The sequence below is a fragment of the Artibeus jamaicensis genome, unplaced genomic scaffold, assembly GCF_021234435.1.
Source record: "Artibeus jamaicensis isolate MK-2021 breed Jamaican fruit bat unplaced genomic scaffold, CSHL_Jam_final contig_3174, whole genome shotgun sequence".
Lineage (NCBI taxonomy): Eukaryota > Metazoa > Chordata > Mammalia > Chiroptera > Phyllostomidae > Artibeus > Artibeus jamaicensis.
In genome coordinates, this window is record NW_026521738.1 from 3,408,111 (window position 1) to 3,430,926 (window position 22,816).

At 36.7% G+C, this 22,816-nt stretch overlaps 1 protein-coding gene across 1 annotated transcript in view; it reads left to right on the plus strand.

Moving 5' to 3' along the window:
• The first annotated feature begins 2,220 nt into the window (after positions 1 to 2,220).
• ZNF638 (zinc finger protein 638) overlaps positions 2,221 to 22,816 on the plus strand; it is an 81,102-nt gene continuing 60,506 nt past the window's right edge. Inside the window, exons 1-2 of the mRNA XM_037127228.2 lie at positions 2,221 to 2,316; positions 20,740 to 22,252. Coding sequence (XP_036983123.2) covers positions 20,942 to 22,252 — 1,311 coding nt within the window. The 5' untranslated portion in view covers positions 2,221 to 2,316; positions 20,740 to 20,941. The remainder of the gene's footprint in view (positions 2,317 to 20,739; positions 22,253 to 22,816) is intronic.

Here is a 22,816-nt window from a genome sequence, read left to right on the forward strand (position 1 = left end):
AAAAAGAGTAAAAGGATGCTCAATAACACATGAACACACAAAATTTTTTATCCATTGGGTTCATTCATTCATTCATTAAATAAACGCTGAATTTTTACTGTGTGCCAAAAATCATTCTAGATATTGGAAATAAAGCAGTGAAGAAAACAAAGATATCTGAGAACTCATGTTCTAGTGGAGAGATATAGATAAGAAACAATATGAAATAAATTATATAGCATGTTAGAAGGTGATAAGTATGGGAGTAAAAGACAGAATACTATACTTGAACAATAATTAAAATTTAAAAAATGCTAAAAAAGAGAAGGTGATAAGTGCCATAGAAATAAAGAAAACTTTGTAAGGGGGCAACATAAATGAAAGTAATTTAAGAGGTTACTGTACCTAACTCTAGGGAAATGAATTTGAAAACCTAGATGATGTGAATGCTTTTTAAGAAGAATATAAATTACAAAAATGATTGTGGAGGAGAAAGAAATTCTAATCAAATTAGATATCATAAAATATCTAGACAAAGTTGTTCAAGAGCAGCCCCTAGAAAAAGCACCAGAAGAGATGTTTCAGAGGTGGATTCTACCAAACTAAAGAACTGACAAGTCCAATGATATTTAAGTTGTTTCAGATTTCAGAGAAAAAAGTGAGGTTGTGGAGAAATGGTCATTTTCCTATGTGTATAATGGAAGTGGGAATTAGTACAGTATAAACTCTTTGGAAAGTATACTAACAATATCTATTAAAATTATATACATATATATGTCTTCTAGCAAACAGTCTAACTACTGGGATTCTAGCCTTAACAAATAAAAATATCAGTTCATAAGGCTATTTGTATATAGCAATGTTTGCAGTATAAAAAATACTCAAAACAACTTCAGTGTTTAATAACAGGTTGAATAATTCATGATGGAGCCATACTATGAATATTATGCCATAATTTTAAAAGAGAGGATTATATATAGCTTACGTAGGAAAATGCCTGGCTAATATGTAAATTTTGGGCAAAAGAATAAAGAATATTTCCCAATACATGCAGATAACTTTTGTGTATATATGCATGACTATAATGTATGGAGGGAAACGCATCACACTTTAACATTGGTTATTTGGAGTTTGGGGAGAGCTCGTTGGTCATTTCTTTCTTGTTTGGCTTGTTGACTTAGGCAGGGTTTTTAGTTTGAAATGAAAATTTGATGAGACATTTTATAAAAGACTTTTTTCTTCCTGACTTTTCTAATGTGAATAAAACAAATATATCAGCTTGGGTGCTAGATAAAACTGATGCATTGGACTCAGGGTAGGTGATATGGTTTCTTTGATATCAGTAAGGCAGGACGTGTGAGCTCTCCCAGATTTTCCCCAGTGATTGAGTTTTTATGTTGTAGTAAGTAGAGTGACCTTGAGAAGCTACTCAAGTTCTCTCAAAGTAAGGAATTTGGTAAAATGAGGGTTGAAAATACCACACGTTTTCATTATGAAATGGTATATGAAAGGATTTGGGGTGTTAAGCTTTTAACTCATTATGTTTTTTTTTAATTCATTGATTCGAGAAAGAGATTTTGTTGTTCCACTTTTCATGCGTTCACTGGTTGGCTCTTCTGTGTGCCCTCCCCAGCATCAAACCGCAACCTTGGCTTATTGGGACAACACTAATCAGCTGAGTATCCATCCGGCCAGGACCAGTTCAACGTTTTAATTCAATTCTCACTTCCTGACATTTTGAGTCGCTATGATATAATGTATATGTCATATATCACATATGTCATAGACATATATCTATCTTATATCACATGTAATGTATAGACATAGACATATATCCATATATATATATATCCCTACGTGACTGCTGTAGGGATTGGGAAAAGTGCAAGACGAGAGGATAAAGGTAGGTAAAATCTTAACCATGCAAAGCATTATGATATCAAGTGCCAGATGAATATTACCTAATTTAATGTACTAGTGAAGGCAGAAATGATCGGGGAAGACTTCACGGAAGAGGTGAGACAACACAGGTTAGCTATGCACAAGATTTAAATATGACAGGTATTGATACTACCTTGCCTGGTGCTCGAGTTTTCCAAGATGCCCGAGTAGGTGCGAGAGCGACCCCTTCCGGAACCAAGCTTCTCTGGCCCCTTTTTCCGTGCCCCCGGGCGAGCCCGGTGCGGGTGGTACGCAGGCGCCGGGAGCTGAGGAGAAAACGCACAGGCTCAATTGAGCATGCGTGCAGTTCACTGGAGGAGGTGGCTTCTTCGGTGTCGGACTGGAGGCTGGACGCAAAACTGTGTGGGGCGCAAATGGGATCCGGCTGTTAGTCCGGTAGGCATAGGTAGGACCGCGGCTTCGTGGGGAGTAGGGGGCTGGAAGGCGGGAGCCCATGGCGTTGGGGTTCTGAGCCTTTCGTAGGAGATCCGGGCCGACTATTGTATCTGTGTCGCAGCGGCTGCGCACAAAATGGCGGCTGGCAGACGGCGGGGGCGGGAGGAGGTCGGGGGACCCCCAGGATGGGAAGGGAAGCTTAGCTTCTCTGCTATCTCGTCGGCTCATCTCACCGCCCGGGAGGGCCGGGTCGGGCACCCGTGCTGGGACCGTGCTTCCGAAAGAGTCGCCTGACGCCGTTGCACTGGGCCGAGAAACAAGAAACACCTTTGGCAAAGGAATCGGCGGCCCCTTCCCCATAGGCGCCGGGCCTTTCTGTACCGCGCCAGGCCTGACAGCCAGAGCCAGCGGTGGCGAGGGAGCTCCGGCGGAGGATTAACCGTTTCCATTGGGCATTGAAGAGAGGCGGTGGAGTTTGAGCTGAGCCCTGTGGTTAGCGACGTTGTGCAAGAAACGAGGAGAGCGTGTTTGGGGCTGGGGGACTCGCGATGAAGGGGGAATGCCAAGGTTCAGCGGCTTTTGCTGATCCGGGTTTCTTCCGCCTGCCTTGTGCAAGTATGCAAGAAATTGTCTACTCAGTGAGGGACATGGAGGGCTGACAAATGGCCCTGATGTTTTATTTCCCAGCCTCTCAGGGGGGTCTTGGATACGGATTGTTAGTGATGTGTTTCGGTCTGGTTCCTAGCCCGGGCCCCGTTCTGTTAAAGATGGGAGGATGTATACCACAAATACGAATCCTTGAGGTCGTTTGACTCAGATCTCATATTGTTTGTGGTAAATGCGAATGAAGGAGACATATTCCTGCAAGATCCATTGGATTGGAACTAGCGGAACTAGATAATGAAGGGTGCCTCGAGCTAATTTTTGTTAATCTTCAACTTTACTTTTAGGCGAAATTTGGGGGGAAATACTGGTTAATCTGAAGGAGTTCTGAAGAAAAACTTGTTTACAAGATCTTATGTTCATTCAAATTCTTTTGCTAATGAGATTCGGAATTATGCACAAAAATTTGTCTTTTTTTTTTTCTTTATTTTATGTAGCGTTATTTTTCAGGGATACTTGCTGGTTCATATTTGCAGTTAAAATTGATAACCTGGAAAATGATTTACAGAAAATTTGAATTTAATGAAATTTATACATAAAAATAAACTCATAATTTTTATTATTTTAGCACACATAACTAAATTTTGTTGATGTTAGGTATTTAAAAAATTCGACAGCGTTTCACTACACTTTATTTTGTATTAGCATACACTATAATAGGCATTTTTAAATTGTTATGTGGACTCAATATGTTAATACACTAAACTATGCTGGGCATTCATTCCCTTCTTGGTTGTATTGAAGCAAATAAGGCTAAAGATAAAACAGTTGAAAGAAATCACAAAAATTTCATTTTTTATTTTTATTTTATTAGAATCTCACTCATTTTATTAGTTAATTTATGTCACAACACGTTTGTTACCTTGAGTGTGTTGTATTTTAGTTTTGTAATCTCTGGTGTGTAGTCTTTCATTATGGAGGGTGTATATAGCAGATGTTATGGTTTAAAAAATGCTTCTCTGGTTAGTGATTACTTTCTATTTCATGGCTCTCAAAGATTTTTCTCTTGGGTGCTTTCAAGAAGGTGATTTCTGGAAATTTTGTTTTCATGTAGTGAAAGAAAATGAGGGAAATAGTTTAGTGGAAAGAGAAAAGGCTTTGGAATCAGAAGATCTGGACTCAAATCCTTGTTTTTCCCTCTTACTGTATGTGTGAGGTTTGGGGTAAGTTATTTTAGTCTTTCTGAACTTGTATTTTCTTATCTGTAAAATGGTGGTAATACCTGCTTGGGAATGTTGTGAGGATTGAGTGGTACAATATGTGGAATGCTCCTAGGCTGTGACACATATTAGGTGCTTAATAAATATCAGCTGTTACTTTTATTACAACCGGTGGATACTATCTTATAATGAAAAAGAAGGGGCTTAAAGGAATTTAGATTAAATTGATAAAAGTTTTGGAGCTGAAAGATTAATATTTCATTAAGAATTTTGTGCATCTATAAACTTTGTATATGCCTGTCTTGTAGCACTTATCAGAACATATTATAACCATTTATTTATATGATTACATTCACTTTTGTTATCTGTCACAGTGCCTGGTGTTAGATGCTCACAGATACAGTGAATGAACTCAGCTGGTAGTTAATCAGAGCCAGGATAAGTAAATAAGAGCATGTAGGACAGACTGACTTTTGGAGCCCAGATTCTACTATAGCTTGATATTTACTGGTCAAGGTTTGGATAAATCTTTCCAAAACCTTAATAAAATGCTGTACATACTAAGAAACAGTATTTCCAATGTAGGTACCCAGTAACATAATTTGGGTTGTTTTGTGTAGAAACAGGAGGTGTTGAGTGTTGAAATGTGGTTAAGAGATGCTCTAAAACTGAAACTAATTATATTTGTGGAATGCTAGTAAGCCCCCATTGTATCCATCTTTACCGATTATTTCATTGCTCCAACTTTATTTACTGTAGTCTATTTGTGATTGAAAATTAAAATGAAAGGAAAATAGATAAATGGAAGATAAAAAGAGTAACAAAAAGGAAGAGGATAAGGAAAAGGTGAAGTATAAAAATAAAACATAGCTCTAATGATCAGTGAGGGTCTTGCCTTGCCAGGTGGCTCAGTTGGTTGGATCATCCTTGTATACCCAGAAGGTTGTTGGTTTGATCCCTGGTCAAGACACATACCTAGGTTATGGTTTTCATGCCCCATTGGGGCATATTCCAGAGGTGGGCAGTTAATGTTTCTCACATTGATGTTTTTCTCATTCTCTTTTATCTTCTCCCCACCGCCCCTACCCCCCTCTACCTTTTTTTTTTTTCCTCCTTTCTCCCTCTCTCCCTTTTTTGGGTGAGTTGGTTTTTTTTTTTTTTTTTTTTTTTTTATGAGAAAGGTTTTGCTTTAAAAGAAAAAATTTTAAGGTTCACATTTTGATGTTTTCTTAGTGTTTACATTGGGGTACTTACATTTTAGGTTGTGTTTCAACTTTTGAATCCCTTGAACACTAAAATGTTTGTATTGTTCCAGTCTTTTTAAAGTTTTTATACTTTTTTCTGCAGTCTTCATTTTATTAAATTTTAAACTAATCCCCCTGTTGTTCCTGCTAATGAGCAAATGTTGCTGTTTTGAATTTCTTTACTTCTGTAAAAAACATTTTATTTTTAAACATAATACAAAAGCAGAGAATATAATACAGTGATTCACTACCCATGTATTTATCACCAACTTTAACAGTTACAAGCTAATGATCAATCTTGTCTCTAACTTCCATCCTATTTTTTTAAAGCAAATCCCATATCATTCATCAATTTATAGTTTAAAAGTTTCCTTCTAAACATTTAGAGGAAAACATGCTTGACACACCTAAAATAATAATTCCTTAATATTATATATTTAGTCGGTGGTCAAATGTGCCCAGTGTATTTCATATACTACACACATGTATACATGTATTAATATGTTTCTACTACCATGTTGAAAATTTCAGAAATTATCCAAGTCAATAAAAGGAGCAAATACCTACCTACTTCTTAAATACCATATTTTCTATTGTCTAACCTTTTTTTAGCACCTGTGGCATGTCAGGAGGTATAATTTTAATTATTTTCATACAACATTCTTAAGCGGGTGTTGTTTTTATTGCTATTTTCACATGATCAAACTGGGTCTGGGGCTAACTAGCTTGTGTGGGGTGACATTTTCAGCAAGCAGCAGGGCTAGAATTAAAACACTAAATCTAGGGTCAAGTTCTTAAAAACCACTATGCTACATTAGTGTTAAATATTTATGGGAGTTAACCAATTTTGCATGAAGTCATTTAGTGGCAACCCTCCTACAGGGTGGGTGTCTTGAGATCAGTGGAAATTTCCCCAAAGATTAGATTATTACACATTGCATAATGGGCTGACTAACAGCCTGTAGTAGTTAGGAAGTGAGCATGATGCAGAAAAAGAAGGGCCAAATCCAGGCATTTGCTTAGGGCTGATGTTCTTTACCATGTTGCCGGTTTTCTGCCTTTTGCCATACTTGCTTACAGTCCAGTTCTTTTTTGACTTAGTATATAATGTATAACTCAGATATTCCAGTGTTGGACATACTTTGAGTCATTAAGTACTTTTGAATGAGTAAAGCCTTGGCCGACAGGAATTCCTTGTCTCTTCCTGTTTCTTCTCTGTCCTCCTCCTACCCACCTTCCCGCACAACTATTCCCCCCACCTCCAAACTATTTGAGCATAAGTTGCCTACATTACATGCTCCTTTACTCTTGTTTATTTTATAAGACTAGGATATTTTCTTTCATAGTCACAGTATAGTTACCAACTCAGTACATTTAACATTGATAAAAATCTTTGATTACCATATTCTGATTTTGTCCATTGACCCAATAATGTTCTGTCCCACCCCTTTTCCTTAGTACAGGATCAGTCTAGGATTAGATAATGGCATTTAGTTGTCATGTCTCTTCAGTCTTCTGTATTCTAGAACAGTTCCAAAACCTTCTTTATCTTTGTGAAATTGACGTTTTTGAAGAATACAATCTACTTTTTAAAAAAATAGAACATTTTTCATTTTGGATTTTTCTGATGTTTTCTCTTAATTTGATTCAGATTATGAATGCTTGGCCAGAAAAATCATCTAAGTGATGCTTTGTCCCCACTGTATCAGATTTGGAGGTGCATGGTGTACATCTGCCCTTCATGGATGATCTGTTTGGTTACATATTTGGTCAAAATGTTTGGTTTCCCCACACCACTCCTTCAACTAACTGGCCTGTAGAGAGACATTTTAGGATTTAACATGCACAAATGATTCTTGCCTGAACCAGTCTTTCATAAGATGGTTACAAAAATAATGATTCTCCACCTAAGCAGTCCCTCTACATTTACATTGTTTTATGGGTATGTAGTTATAGACTCCTGGTTTTTTCAGTGGTTTATAATTTATTACTCTCCAGTTCTTTCTTTCTTCCATTTTGTATTTGTAGTTTTGTCTTCCACAGTGAGAACCGTGGCTCCCAGCACTATCAAAACACTTACTTGCTTTTACTTTACCCAATTTGCTACAAAAAAAGTGAACCCCCCAAAAGAAACTACTAAAAAGAATAAGAATTTATTTGTAGTTCTTTTTTTCTAGCTATCCGAAAACTGAGGGTATATAAATCAAATAGTGGGTTCATAACTAACTTGCATTGCTTTTCTTTTTCCCCCTTCAGTGGGTTATAGTATACATTTGGAAAATGATTGAGTCAATTTACTTTTAATTTTATATTTTTTCCCATCTTTGTTTTAGAGATGTAGATTGTTAACATGCTTCTAAAAGTCAGAACTATGTAATAAGATGAACTTTATGCAACATTACCATTTCCTTTTAAGACTATTAATTTCTGCAGGGTTGTCCAACCTGCTGGCCGTATGCAGCCCAATGCAAATTTGTAAATTTACTTGAACATTATGAGGGTTTTTTTTGTTTTTGTTAGTTTTGTGTATTTAATGTGTAGCCCAAGACAACTCCTCTTCTTCCAGTGTCACCCAGAGATGCCAAAAGGTTGGACACCCTTGCAGGTAACCAGCTTCATTGTTTTCTGTGTTATCCTACCTATGTTTCTTTTTATAATCATAAACAGATATTTGTTTATTTTTTTCATTTTTTACATATAAAAGTAAGATACTATATATGTTCTTTTGTACTTTGTAAAGACTTTAAGGCATTTGGCATTTTAGGCATTTTGTGAGATAGTTTAGGTATACTAAATTGAAGATTTTGGAAATCTATTTTTGGCAGATGGGAATTTTTTTTTGGCTCATATGCTGCATGAAAGAAGTGAGCAACCAAATGGTGGGGAGGGCAGGAATGCAGGTATGCTTCAGGCACAGTTGAAACTGAGTAGTGAATGTCTTCAACACTGTATTTACCTTTCAGCCCTGCTTACCTCTTATATGCTGGTCATGTTTTGTTTCAGTGTTTGTTCTTTCTTACTCAAGTAATAATATTGCTATCAACAACATTTGAGTTTTGTCAGCATCCATCACTTTTCTCATTCCTGGTTTAAAAAATCCTAGGAAAGATTTCTTTATGCCCCATTGGATCAGGTGGTTTCTCTTGGACTAATGTATTATATTTGTTGAGGGTAGCAAAGTAAGCAGGACCACCAGTGCTCATCTCTGGGGCATCATTTACTGTGAGTACAATGTTATATTACTATGCATACCATTGTGTATGCAATGGACATGATCCTAAAATATAAAAAGCACCCTTTTAATTATACTCACACATCCTGTTTATTATAAAGTTGTTTTCCCACAAATAATAACTTAAATCATTGCTGGGGATTATTAATGTATGGTTCTCATGGTGATTTGTTCCTGTTGTCAGCAAGTTGATCTTCTATTTTTTTTCCTTATCTGAAGTCATGTTTATCAATCCTTCAGGTAGCAGTGAAGTTTGTGATATACTTCATGTTACCAAATAATGTTTCTAATTTTCTGCTTATTTCTTTCACAATTTTCTTGATGTACCACACTTTGGCATTTTAACATACAACATGATATTCTCTATCCACCCTTATGGCACCTTCAGAATTAATGACTTCTATACTTTTTGTGAGATTGGAGGTTACAAAACGTATGGTGGAAAAGAGTTGGCTGGGTGGATCTACCCATGTTCCAGGAGAAATTAGCATATTGAGTGCCAGTTAAACTAAGGAAAGCACCAGTGATAAGTATTTACTCTTGTATTATTAATCCAGTGTCATACCTGCATTCTTAGGTGTGTGAACGTGGATTTCTATGTCGAGGTAAACAGTCCCTAACAAAGCAGTACCAAAGGAGGTATGTGGGTATCTACCTAGAAAAGTACCATAATGTTAAAAGTTTCCCTTTTTGGTAAGATTATACAAAAACTGTTTTTATTCTTTCTGTTTGTCATGAGGGTGGTTTTTCTTTCTTTTGGGGTGGTGGTGGTCATGAACATATGTTACTTTTTTACAATTAGAAAAACAAAGCTGTAAAGTAAGTTTAAGTTTTATATATCTAGAGTACAACATGGAAAGAACACCAAGAGTTAAGGTTCTAGTTGTGATCTTAGCACTTGGTTCCAAGGCCTTACCTAATTTGTAAACTGCAATTCTCTTGCTCACAGGCTTGGGAGACTCAGATGAGATAATAAGTTTACTTATTTACTATTACTTATTTATAACTTTTAAACTGTGAAGTGCTATAAAGTTCAAGTATAGAACTTGATATACATCTTTTTGTAAATGTAATAGAGAAATTATGACTTGGTTGATGACACTTAGATTTTTTCAGATTTCTTTCTTTCAAGATTTTTTTTTTTTTAATCTTTAGAGAAAGGGGAGGGAGAAAGAGTGAGAGAAAAGTCAATGTGTGGTCACCTCTTGCATGCCCTCAGCTGGGGATGTAGCCCTAACCCAGGCTTGTGCCCTCACTGAGAATTGAACTGGCGACCCTTTGCTTCACAGTCCAGAGATCAGTCCACTGAGCCACACCAGCCAAAGCGGATTTCAGATTTCTTTACGAATATTTAAAGAAAATTGAGGTTTCCTTTTTTTCCCTGAAAGACTGCATCAAAATAACAGGCAGTTTGAGATTGTGTATCTCAGAAATACGTTATAGCACCTAATGGTGATATCTTTTTAGTCCATCAAGCCTTTATTTCATGTTTGCCTCAGCAACTCAGTTTCTGTTTGGTGTTTTGGAAAGAATTTTATGGTTGACATTTTATTGAATATTTCTTATTCAGAGTGGTATGTTCTTAAAAGGACATATAAAAGAGTTTTTAACTGTTATTTGTCAAAATAATAAATTTTCTTCAGGAGTTCACAGTGTTTTGTGACTGTTAAGTGTCTTGTTTAGAAAAATGTTAAATAGGAAAATTAGAATGTTGATTGAAAATAGCAAACAGTATAGTTCTAATTTCATACAATAAAGTTTGGTGTACCCTCCTTTCCTTACCATCTACACATGCATGCATGTACACAAAACTAGAAATGCCAAAATATTTGTTCACTGTAGGTGATGGTTTTATTGGTAAGGATTTCAGTTGCTACTTTTTATTTTTTATAATAAACATACGTTACTTACCAGGAATAAAAATCTATTTTAAAGGGATAATACTATTTAATTGCATTCAAAGGAGTTAATAATTAAGAACTCAGATATCAACACAGATTTTTCCAAGTTAGTTTAATGATTTCATAAGTTGACCATCCATATATTCCTCTATATAAATGAACCTCTTTATGGCCAGAGCTTCTGGGGTTAAATGAAAAAAGCTTTATAGTGAATGGTTCTTTATTTGTCCATTTGTTTTCCAGGTGTTAATGCCAGGTGTTAGTTTACCTTTGTCTTACTGGTTACTATTTTTTAATCACATTGTTTTTAGTTTATATCAGGATCATTCTCAAAAGATAGAGGTTTATTTTCTTGGGTGTGGCATAACCTAATTCTTAATCAGATACCTTATCAAGAACCCTTTGCTTGTTGCTTAATTTTATGTTCATTTCACAAATTAGTTTTGTTAACCAAAAAGGTATGATGAAACAGAAAAAGAATATGAAAGTGTTTAATAACTGACAAGTCAGTTCAGGCAGGTAGAAAGGACCAGTGTAGGAAATAATGTACTAAAATGAGATTTTTGACTTAAATCTGCGGCGTTTTTTAATACATTGCTTGTTAATCATAACGAGTTAGATGGTTTTGGCTGTTTTTAGACCTTGGTGTGATAATGTTAGGTTGAGAAATACGAAGTTGTGTTGATTTTATACTCCTTTTTTTTTAATCTGTTAATAATGTCATACGGAATATTTAAGCACTTCAACTTCTTATTTTGGAAATGTTCAAACATTTAAAAAAGTAGAGAGGAAAGGTAATAAATCTTTATGAAATTGTCATTCAGCTTCCACAGCGAATGTTTGCCAATCCTGCTTCATCAAACTTTCTTACCTACCACCTATCCCTATCCCTCACTCAGACACATACCCCTTTCTTTTCTAGATTATTTTAAAGAAAATCACAGATTTGTCGTTTTACTTGTTAAGTACTTGAGTCTACAACATTTGATTTTTATGCCAGCTTATTAGCAAATCTATGTGCATAACTGGATTTTCAGTTCATAATAGCCAAGGAAAATGGGTTACTTTAGACTAGAGCATTCTGTTGTGGAGTTTTTGAGGATCTTGCTTTTTTCTCATCTCTGCATTTTGTGCCCTTTTCCCCTCCCCTTGAAAACAGTTGCATTATTAGGAATTACTGTTTCAAAACACTGTTTTATAAAGAGCAGCTAACTTTTCAGATTGCTTGAAGAGATTCTTCTTGGGTGATATTTAGAAAAAATCTTGAGGAATGGTTTTGATTTGAAGTGACAGTATTCTAGGTAGTGGAGTATGGATGAAGTATGGAAGCAAGAATGTGTTGGAAGTGGTCAGGAGATAGCAGATAGACCAATTTAGCTGAAGCAGAAGGTCTTAAGTGTTGTGATTATTAGCTCACAAGATGTAAAAGGTAGATTGAGGTCAGGTTATGGTACTGAATGGCAGGTTGAGTTTGGATACTATCTTGCAGCAGTGAAGTGGTAAAGATTTTCATGTAGAGGAGTGGTACTAAAAGAAGTATTTATAAGATATTAATCAGTTAGTGACTGATGGGGATGAAGGCTAGCTGTGGTGTAGAGTGTGTAGCCTTGTCAGAAATGTGTAGTTAATAAGTTTACTTATTTATAACTTTTAAAATTCCCTCACAGCTGTCTCATTACAGTATTTAATGAAGAAGCATTAACCCACACTATTCTAAATTTTCTAAAAGTTGGTAAATATAGTGGGTTGAGAATGGGCCTGCGAACCAAAGGGTTGGGGTCCAATTCCCAGCAGGGGACACATGAGAGGCAACCATACATTGATATTTCTGTCCTCTCCTCCCCTTCTCCTCTGAAGATAAATAAATAAAATCTTTAAAAAATAAAGAAAAAAGTTGGTAAATACATGTTTAGTTAGACTTTGTTAGCTGAAATCTCACTTCTTCCAGTTCCCTCAAAATTTTTTAAGTTAACTCAGCTGCAAACATTTATTATCTCTTCCAGAAATAAATTCTTTTCTGATACTTAAGCCTTGTATTAATACTGACATACTGTACTGCAGTTGGTTCACTTTGTTTTTCTTATTAGGTTGCTTGTAGTTTGGTTTTAGGAATCATGTTTTATTTGGCTTTAAATCTGCAGGGACTAACATGACTGTCATTATTAAACTCAGAAATGTTTAATGGATTGAATGAATGATTCTGAATTTATCCCTTTCCATTAAAATCAAAAAAGAAGGGGAAAGAGATCTGTGGTGGTAAAGAAACAGCCTCTGAGAACTTATTGACCACAGCAAGTGAATATGTATATATCCTCCTCACCCCATCCCCCAACAGCATGCAGTATATGGACATTCTAAAGAAATTTTCAGTTTTCTAAACTACTGAGTTGCCTCTGGAATGCTCCCCTCTGCTGAAAAATCAAAACGACAACAAAAAACAAAGATGAGATGTACAGAAGTGGTAATAGCAACAAAAAGTAATGGACACGTGGCAATGTAGGAGAGCCTGTGGCTAAAAATTGGATATGGGGAGAGAAGTACATAGGGAGTTGTCATAACCACCTAAATTTAGGCCTTGAAGTCCTAGATTCTGCAACCCCTAAGTAGGACTTGTTAACCTTTTTGGGTTATAGGCCTTTAAAAAAATTGGATGATAGATTCTCTCATTTAGAATTTATTGCCTGCCTCCGAAGAAAGCAAAACACTTTTCTGGAATATTGTTCCCCTCCTGGTTTCAACATTTACAATTTGTCTTATGTCTCCAAATTCTGAAGCTCCTTTCTAACCAAGAAAGAGTTTCCTTGTTTTCCGTGTGGTTCCCAGCCCTTGCCATTAAAAACCTTTCAAGCCGCAGCTGGCATGACTCAGTGGATTGACTGCCAGCCTGTGAGCCAAAGGGTCATGGCTTTGACTCCTAGTCAGGGCACATGCCTGGGTTGTGGGCCAGGTCCCCGGTAAGGGGTACATGAGAGGCAACCACACACTGATGTTTCTCTCCCTCTTTTTCTCCCTTTCCCTCAGTCTAAAAATAAATAAATAAAATCTTTTTAAAAAGAAAAGCCTTTCAATACTGTGGCCTGTGCTCTGTGTTTAAAAAATTTTTTTATTTAGAACCTCAGTTGAATTTTTTTTTAACTGAATCTGTATTTTTGTCAAGGCAGTGAGAGCTAAATATTACTTGGCTGGAAGAATAAGAAAAACAAAAAACTCAAAATACGTTGTTGAAGCACATTATTATGAAGTAGTTTTAAAAACATTTAAATTGAAATAGATTCATTTTTTATATAGCTATTAGGATACTCAGTTATCCAGAAAATGACACATTCTTTAATGGATCTGGATAATAAAGATATTTACTGTATGAAACATTTGTTCTGAGTATCTGGCTATCACGTTTATTAACCTTGATTGTATAAATTCTGTGATATTAACAGTATTTTAAGATTATTGTCAGATTAATAAATGCCATTGTTGGTAGAAGACCCCTTGGGTTTCTTTACTTATAATAGCAGATTTGGAATACCTAGGACTCTTAAATTTCTCATATTGGGGTTAGAAATAAACTTGACTTTTTCTTTTTTTTAAATATATTTTAGTAATTATGCCATTACATTACAGTTGTTCTATTTCCCCCCTTCATTCCCCTCTACCCTGAACACCCCTCCCCCACCATTCTCCCCTTTAGTTTATGACCATGTGTCTCAAGTTCTTTAGATTCTGTATTTCCCCTACTATTCTTGCCCCCCCCATCTATTTTCTACCTACTGTCTATGCTACTTACTTTCTGTACCTTCTCCCCCCTTCTCCTCCTCCCATTCCTCTGTTGCTAACCCTCCTTGAGATCTTCATTTCTATGGTTCTGCTCCTGATCTAGCTGTCCTCTTAGTTTGCTTTGGTTTTAGGTGTGGTTGTTAATAACTGTGAGTTTGCTGTCCTTTCACTGTTCATCTTTTTTATCTTCTTTTTCTTAGGTAAGTCCCTTTAACACTTCCTATAATAAGGGCTTGGTAATGATGAACTCCTTGAATTTGATCTTATCTGAGAAGCACTATATCTGACCTTCCATTCTAAATGAAAGCTTTGCTGGATAGATCAATCTTGGTTGTAGGTCTTTGGATTTCATGACTTGGAATACTTCTTTCCAGCCCCTTCTTGCCTGTAAGGTCTCTTTTGAGAAATCAGCTGACAATCTGACGGGAACTCCTTTGTAGGTGACTGTCCCCTTACCTCTTGTTGCTTCTAAGATTCTCTTCTTCATTTTCATCTTGGCTAATGTAATTATGATGTGCCTTGGTGTGTTCCTTCTTGGGTCCAACTTCTTTGGGACTCTCTGGGCTTCCTGGATTTCCTGGAAGTCTTATTTCCCTTGCCAGGTTGGGGAAGTTCTCCTTTATTATTTGTTCAAATAAGTTTTCCAGTCGTGGCTGTTCCTCTTTCCCTTCTGGTACCCCTATAATTTGGATGTTGGAACGTTTAAAGATGTCCTGGAGGTTCCTAAGCCTTTCCTCATTTTTTTGAATTCTTGTTTCTTCATCCTTTTCTGTTTGGTCATTTTTTTCCTCCTTCTGGTCCACTCCTTTGATTTGAGTCCCAGTGTCCTTTCCATTACTATTGGTTTCCTGTGTATTTCCCTTCATTTCAATTAGTTTAGCCTTCATATGTTCCTCTAATTTGTGACTAACATGAACCAGTTCTGTGAGCATCCTGATCACCAGTGTTTTGAACTGTGCATCTGAAAGTTTGGCTATTTCTTTATCACTTAGATTTATGGGCTCTGGGGCTCTGAGTTGTTCTTGAGCCATGTTTTGATCTGTTTGTGCTTACAGAGGAGGAGCAGAGCCCTAGGTGTTCACCAGGGTGGGGCCTCGCGGGTAGCTGGTTTGTGACATTGCATGTGGGGGCAAAGGTCAGAGAGGGACATTGGCGACTCCGTCTGCAGCTTCCCGCCTCTGGGGCCTGTGCAGTCCGTCTCACCACTGCTAGCTCCTTCACCTGTTTATCTGCGCGCAAATGTGACCATGGTCCTCCCTCAGTGGGTCTGCCCGCTTCTCTACACCTGAGGTCCGCCCACGGCTGCTGGTGCACCTGGGTCACATGCCCGGGTCAGTCCGGTGGATCTTTCCTGCCCGACCTCACTCTGCTGCTGGCTCTGCCCCTCTTACCGGTTTGGCTGAAGGGTTCGTTGTTGTCAGACTTCTGTGTAGTTCAATTTTCTGAGGTTTGGCTGCGTTTTTCTTGCTAAAACTTTGTTTTTTTAAACTTGGTTATGTGAGAAGGTACAATGCTTCCACCCAGGCCTCCATCTTGGCGGAAGTCCAGAAATCAACTTGACTTTAATTGTAGGTGAAAATACTGTTTACATCTCTACGTACATAATACTGTTGTATAGGCGTTTCATCTTTAACTAGTATTTTATTTTATTTCCTGTCCATGGGATAATATAAAAAGGGAAAATAACTTGAAGGGTTTTTTAATCCACTAGTTCTTACCCTTAGTATCTACCCTAATTGGGATGTATAATAGCATTCCTTTTTTTTCCATCTGGAAAATATGGATATACCATGGTTATTCAGTAAGTTTCCAGTTTCAGCAAACCCTCTTAATTGCAGAGGTGTGAAAAGGAAAACTTCCAGGAGATTTTTAACTGTATTTTACATTTTAGTTTCTTTAATCTTACAAGAGATTAGCTCCACCTTAAAAACTGAAGTGTTATAAAGGGATCTATTCTGGCTTAATAACGTTACTATTTTCCGATCTAGAACAGCAATGCCAATTTTTTTAATTGAATAACAGTTGGATATGAAATTACTCTGATACATTTATTGTTAAGAAGACAGTTTCTCTTTCTGTCTCTTTTTTATTTTTAAAAGATACCCTGAATGGTCTGACAGTTGATTTTAGAATTTTATTTTTATGGGTTGAATGAGAAAGCCTGTGTTTTCTATCACAGCCTAAGTTTCTGTGAGGTGTTAATATTTGCATAGTTTTACTGTTGGGCATCGTTGATAGGACTGAAATTTAAGCATGAGAAAGGGGAGGAAAAATGTGACAACAGGATGCTGATGGTGTGGGGCTTGCCCATCCTTAATTGGATTTGAAGAAATAAGTCCAGATAATTATATAATTGCAAAGTGAAGTTTGTAAGGCCTTATAAATAAAGCTTGAAATATAAACTTCTTTTTAATTAAAGCGTTTTATTTGGAGTGAATGTGAATAACTCTAAGAGAAGATTAAACAGTAACTTACCTGGATGATTAAAAAATGTACTTACATTTGAAAACTATGCAAATGAAATATGAATATATTTAAACTTCATTCACAGAGAAATACAAGATTTTTAAAAGTTTTAACCATTGAAGGCACGTTATTTGGAATATAGATTGTAGGCAGACTTTTTATTATAGTTTCAAAGTCAGTTCTTGCGAATGCCCAACATTGTGTTTCATGCATCTGACTTAAAATTCACATCATTGTAGTGAGAATAGAAATGTAGACAACTAAACACATGTATAGTAAAGCAATTTATTATAATTTTTCTTTTATTGATGCTTTCATGCACTAACCACATTGTCAAACTTTTTCTACCAGGACTAGAATCTATACAGGATTAGAAAGGGTATGGGCTCTGGCTGCTGTGACTCAGTGGATTGAATGCTGGCCTACGAACCAAAGCGTTGCCAGTTTGATTCCCAGTCAGGGCACATGCCTAGGTTGTGGGCCAGGTCCCTAGTTGGGGGTGCATGAGAGGTAACCACACATTGTTGTTTCTCTCCCTCTCTTTCTTCCTTTCTCTAAAAATAAAAATTAAAATTAAAAAATAGAAAGGGTATGGTAGCATGAAGTGTTTGATGATTCTATATTAGTGGATTATTTCTGAAAATGTTACGAAATACAAACTAAAAGGAAATAAAATATGCTAGACTTAAAAGTCTGAAATTAGGAAGGAATCTTGAGATAAAAGTTAGAAGTGTTGGCTTAAGGCACAGAAGGAATAAAGAAACTTAATCTCAAAAAGAAGTTGGTGGAGGAGACTACTGAAAGTGACATTTGCTTATAATGATAGATATTTCAGGATATGCATGCCAAGAGAGAAATGTCCTTATCTCTAGCTAGCAGGTTCTGGAATCAGAATGCTTAATAAAAACCTATGGCTGAACAGGCCTCTAACTTGTCTTACCGAGAGAGAGGGAAAAGATCTCTTTGGGAGAGCTAGAGCTGTTGATTTTGTCTTCATTATATTAGGTTTTTCACCGTGGACTAATGATATAGGAAATCTAGTATAATTTTCAAGGCCCCACAAAATGCAAACAAGCCAAAACTCTGCTTATTGATAGTTGAAATTTTTTTGTTAGGAAAAAGCCTTTTAATTCTTCTCATGTATATTTTAGACTGTTGATGTGAAACACTGGTATCATTTCAGGAGTGCTATTCAGTGATATAGTCAGTCAGTGTTTCTCTCTCCTTTTCTCCCTCCCCCTTTCTCAAAAATTAATCAGCATGTCTTTGGGTGAGGACCAAAAAAATAAGGGTAGCACATGAATGCATTTCAAATTTTCTTAACCAGGGTACATTGTAGAACACCTATAATCTTACAGGACACTAGTTTCTACAGAATAGAGTATGTGAAGGGCTGCTGTCTTGGAACCTAAAAATGTATAATTATTCCATGTGAGGCAGTGCTAGGCACACTAGGAAGTACATTTTGGCCTCCAAAGAACTTAAAATGTAGGTACTTTTGTGATACTTGTTCACAGTTCCATGTGATTATTAGATGACTGATTGAAATCTGTTCCTTTTTGGTTTATTATGGGGGAGAAACAATATTCGGAAGAGATTGTGCTTTTGAAGTTGTGAAAGGAGTCTTCACCAATTAAGGAAAATAGTGCAGAAAGAGTGTACGTGACAAACTGCTTGCAGAAGCAGTGATTGTTTTTAAAGATGGGGTAAAGACAACATTGTTCTTGGAAGTATTTTTATTTTGTAGAAGGTAGGTACAGTTTCATATGATTCATGATTATTTAAAAAGACTTGGAGTTTGTTATAAAAGAACATTATTTACAGAGACTTTGGGTATTGTTCAGTAAGCTTGTGTCTGCTGCTCGTATCTGGTGAATAAGACGCCTGTATAATTTTTATTGTATTTTTGTCTTTCATTCTAATTTGAAAATTAATAGTCTATGTCAATTATGAAGACTTTTAATGTAGTCATTCAAATAGCTTAACAAATATTTGAGGGTATTTTGAGTAGCAGTAGAGTTATATCCTTGGGAGATAAAACAACAATGAATATACCTTCAGTTGACACTAGATTGTTGAAAAAGACTGCACATATGAGCACAAAAATAAGATAGTAAAAGGTACAAGTCCCAAAATGGTATAAGCAATAAAAATGAAAGTTTGTTGGACGACTCACTCTGGGCCTTGGTGGTCAAGGAAGTTTTAACGGAGATTGACCTTGAAGGATGAGTAAAATCAAATAAATCTGGTTGAGGGCAAGGTTGTTTTGTTCATGTGTTTTGATTAGAAGAGAGAAGGTAGAAAGAGCTAATAGGAGCAGAGGCCTAGCTGGAATAAGTGTTCAGTAAAATTAGAAGGGCAGAGATTGGCTAGATTGGTTGTATCTTACATAAAACTATAGTAAGTAAAGGGAATGAGATTCTCTTTGAGTTTTGAACAGAGAATGATGTGGCAGTAATGTCTTTTTATATAGATTAGATGTGGTGACAACTTGCACCTTGTGGTGCAAGGTGGTTGGGAGAGTGTTGCCAGATAAAGTCCATTTCTGAGCAGAATCACCATTTCACTAACATTGTGTAAAGAAGAAAGTATTCAGTAGAGTTGTAGATGAAATGGTAGTTTGAACCAAAAAGTGATCATCATCAAATAGGACAAATAGTGTGGGTTTTCATAGTGAGCATGAATGACTGAAGACCTCATGTTTCTCACCCTGCATTTCTATTGGGTATAAAAGTTGAAACTTCATAGAAAGCATAGGCCTGGTCTGTGCCTTTTTTTTTTTCTTTTCCAAACTGAGAGGGAAGACAAGTTCTGTGACTGCTGACCTTGGTCCTGAATAATAGCCAAAGTACTATTTCTCTGAGAACTGTGTTGGAATGAGTTGTGCTGTATTCCAACAGGCTGGGCAGCAGCCAGTAATACAGTGTTGGGGAACTGCAAGACATTCTTGCTCACATCTATTGGTAGATAAGAGCGTGGATTATATGGGGCCAAATTAACTGAAGTGCAAATCTCAGCCTGGTCACTGACTTTGTATGTAAGTTACTTAACTTGTCTGTACCTTAGTATTCTCCTCATAAAACTATACATATCTCAGGGGGTTGTTGTAAGAAATGAATCAATCTAAGTATAAAGTACATGTACAGTACTCTATAAAGATAATTATTGTTATCTATGTACACAGAGGTGGGCAAAAGTAGGTTTACAGTTGTGAGTATGTAAAAGTTTGTTCTTTTCTAAACATTAATTATTGTAGTATATATTCGTATTTATTCATACTACAACTGTAAACCCACTTTTGTCCATCCCTGTGTTAGTCTGTGCTCTTACTTTGGAAGGAATCCAAGGGAATGATAACTGGTTTTGCTACATATTTTTATATGTTCTAATTAATTCCGTGCTACTGTACACTCTTTTGTCAAATTCTAGTCAAGTTATTGGTGACAAGCATTCATCTTAGAAGAAACAACTAACAGAACCTTAAGCATAGTCTAATTGCTATATGGAATTTATTAAATGTAATTCCAAGGAAGCTGTGGCTTGGAGAAATGGGTCTTGTAAAATTTTGGGGTTATATTCCTATTTTCATTGTTTGTACATCTGAAGACATAAATATTAAGTGTTTGCACATTTCAAAGTATTTTTAATGCCTTCATCTTTTTTTTCAGTAGTAAAGCGTGCAATCCTCAGTTTTTCAAGATTATTTAGAAGTTGTAAATATCTCTCAGCACCTAGGACAGCACCCAGTGCAACACAGTATACGTGAACTCTGGCTTAAGGTTTGGGGTTTGTGTTCTGGATTTGGGAAAGAAAAGAAGAGAAAGTTTGGGGGAAGTTTAAAATCGTTGTACACACTTATTCTAAAAGTGTATGAAATGCATAATGTTTTCATGGCTTTGTTTCAAAATGTTTTACACTGGCTGTAGAACCCACTTCATGAAGTAGTTTGAGTTAAAATGATCTAATATTTGTGTTTTAACTTTCAGCTTTGTGTTATTCTTGGAAAATTTCGCACCACTTGTGAATTCCTTGAACCTGGGCATTGCAAACCCACTTCTGTTGGGCCCATCTCCTTTGCACTTTGCTCAGATTAAGACTCAGTTGGCGCTTCAGCAGTTGAATGCCGTTGCCTCACATAGTTCAACACCACCTTATACTTTATTAAATCAGGCTTTCTTGAAAATAGCCATGTCGAGACCCAGGTTTAATCCTCGAGGAAACTTTCCACTTCAGAGGCCACGAGCACCTAACCCTTCTGGGATGAGGCCTCCAGGACCATTTATGAGGCCTGGACCTATGGGTCTTCCAAGATTTTACCCAGCAGGGAGAGCCCGTGGAATTCCACACAGATTTGCTGGCCATGAAACTTACCAGAACATGGGACCACAGAGAATGAATGTTCAGGTAACTCAACACCGAACTGATCCAAGATTGACCAAAGAAAAACTGGATTTTCATGAAGCACAACAAAAGAAGGGGAAGCCTCATGGTAGCCGGTGGGATGATGAGCCTCAGATACCTGCATCAGTGGGAGTGAAACAGAGTTCTGTAACACAGGTTACAGAGCAGAGTCCTAAAGTGCAGAGCCGCTATACAAAAGAGAGTGCCTCAAGTATCTTAGCAAGTTTTGGATTATCTAATGAAGATTTAGAAGAACTCAGTCGCTATCCTGATGAACAGCTAACTCCTGAAAATATGCCATTGATTTTGAGGGATATAAGAATGCGAAAAATGGGGCGCCGATTACCTAATTTACCTTCTCAGAGCAGAAATAAGGAAACACTTGTTAGCGAGGCAGTTTCAAGTAATGTGATTGATTATGGGCATGCGAGCAAATATGGCTATACAGAAGATCCACTTGAAGTACGTATTTATGATCCTGAAATTCCAACTGATGAGGTCAAGAATGAATTTCGGTCACAGAGCATTTCTGCATCTGTTCCCGCACCAAATGTTATATGTAATTCTATGTTTCCTGTTGAAGATGTGTTTCGACAGATGGACTTCCCAAGTGAGTCCTCCAATAATCAGTCCTTTTTCCCAGTTGAGAGTGGAACCAAGATGTCAGGCTTACACATTTCAGGAAGACAGTCAGTCTTTGAACCTATAAAATCTGTCAGCCAGTCCATTAGTCAACCAGTTAACCAGACAATGAGTCGGTCTCTGATTCCTCCATCTATGAGCCAGCAGCCTTTTTCATCGGAACTAGTTTCATCTGTAAGCCATCAAGAGCGGATCCCACGTGAGCCTGTTATTAATTCATCTAATGTACATGGATCAGGAGGCAGTAAAAAGAATTACCAGCCAGAGTCTGACATTCCCATTCGGTCTCCCTTTGGGATTGTGAAAGCGTCCTGGCTACCGAAGTTTTCACATACTGATGCCCAGAAGATGAAGAGACTTCCAACTCCTTCTATGATGAATGATTATTATGCAGCATCTCCAAGAATATTTCCACATTTCTGTTCTCTGTGTAACGTAGAATGTAGTCATTTGAAGGTGAGTGTTTTTAAACATCACTGTATAATGCTACTCCGCGCCTGAGTTTCCTCTGAATTCTCATGTATGCTGGTGTTAACTAGGCATTAAGAAAATGGTAGAAGTTAATTTTGATTGCAACGTCAATGCTTGGTTGTAATCTTAGATTACATCCTAAGTACTGAATTGAATATTAGGCTTTCTGTAGTCCTGTGACTGGGCGCACTACATGGTTTGTCCATGTATTTTAAACTTTTGATCAGTTATCAGAAATTTATGCAACAAAATATATATATATATGTAATATAAACTGTATAAGACAGTGTCACGTGAGTCAGTTTCAACAAGAGAATAAAAAGAAAAAGTTGGAATAAAACAATTGTACTATACACTTTGAAGAGATAGTATACTGTAGCCTTGCATGTATCTACTCGTCTTGGGCTAAAGATGGTTAATGTCAACTTAAGTATTTCCTTACTCTGTCTGGACTAGGATTTTTAGTGTTTCACAGGAAGGAGTTTCCTAAAATAACTTAATCATAGCAAATATTTGGGCACCACCTGTGGGCTCAGCGAATAGAGTATA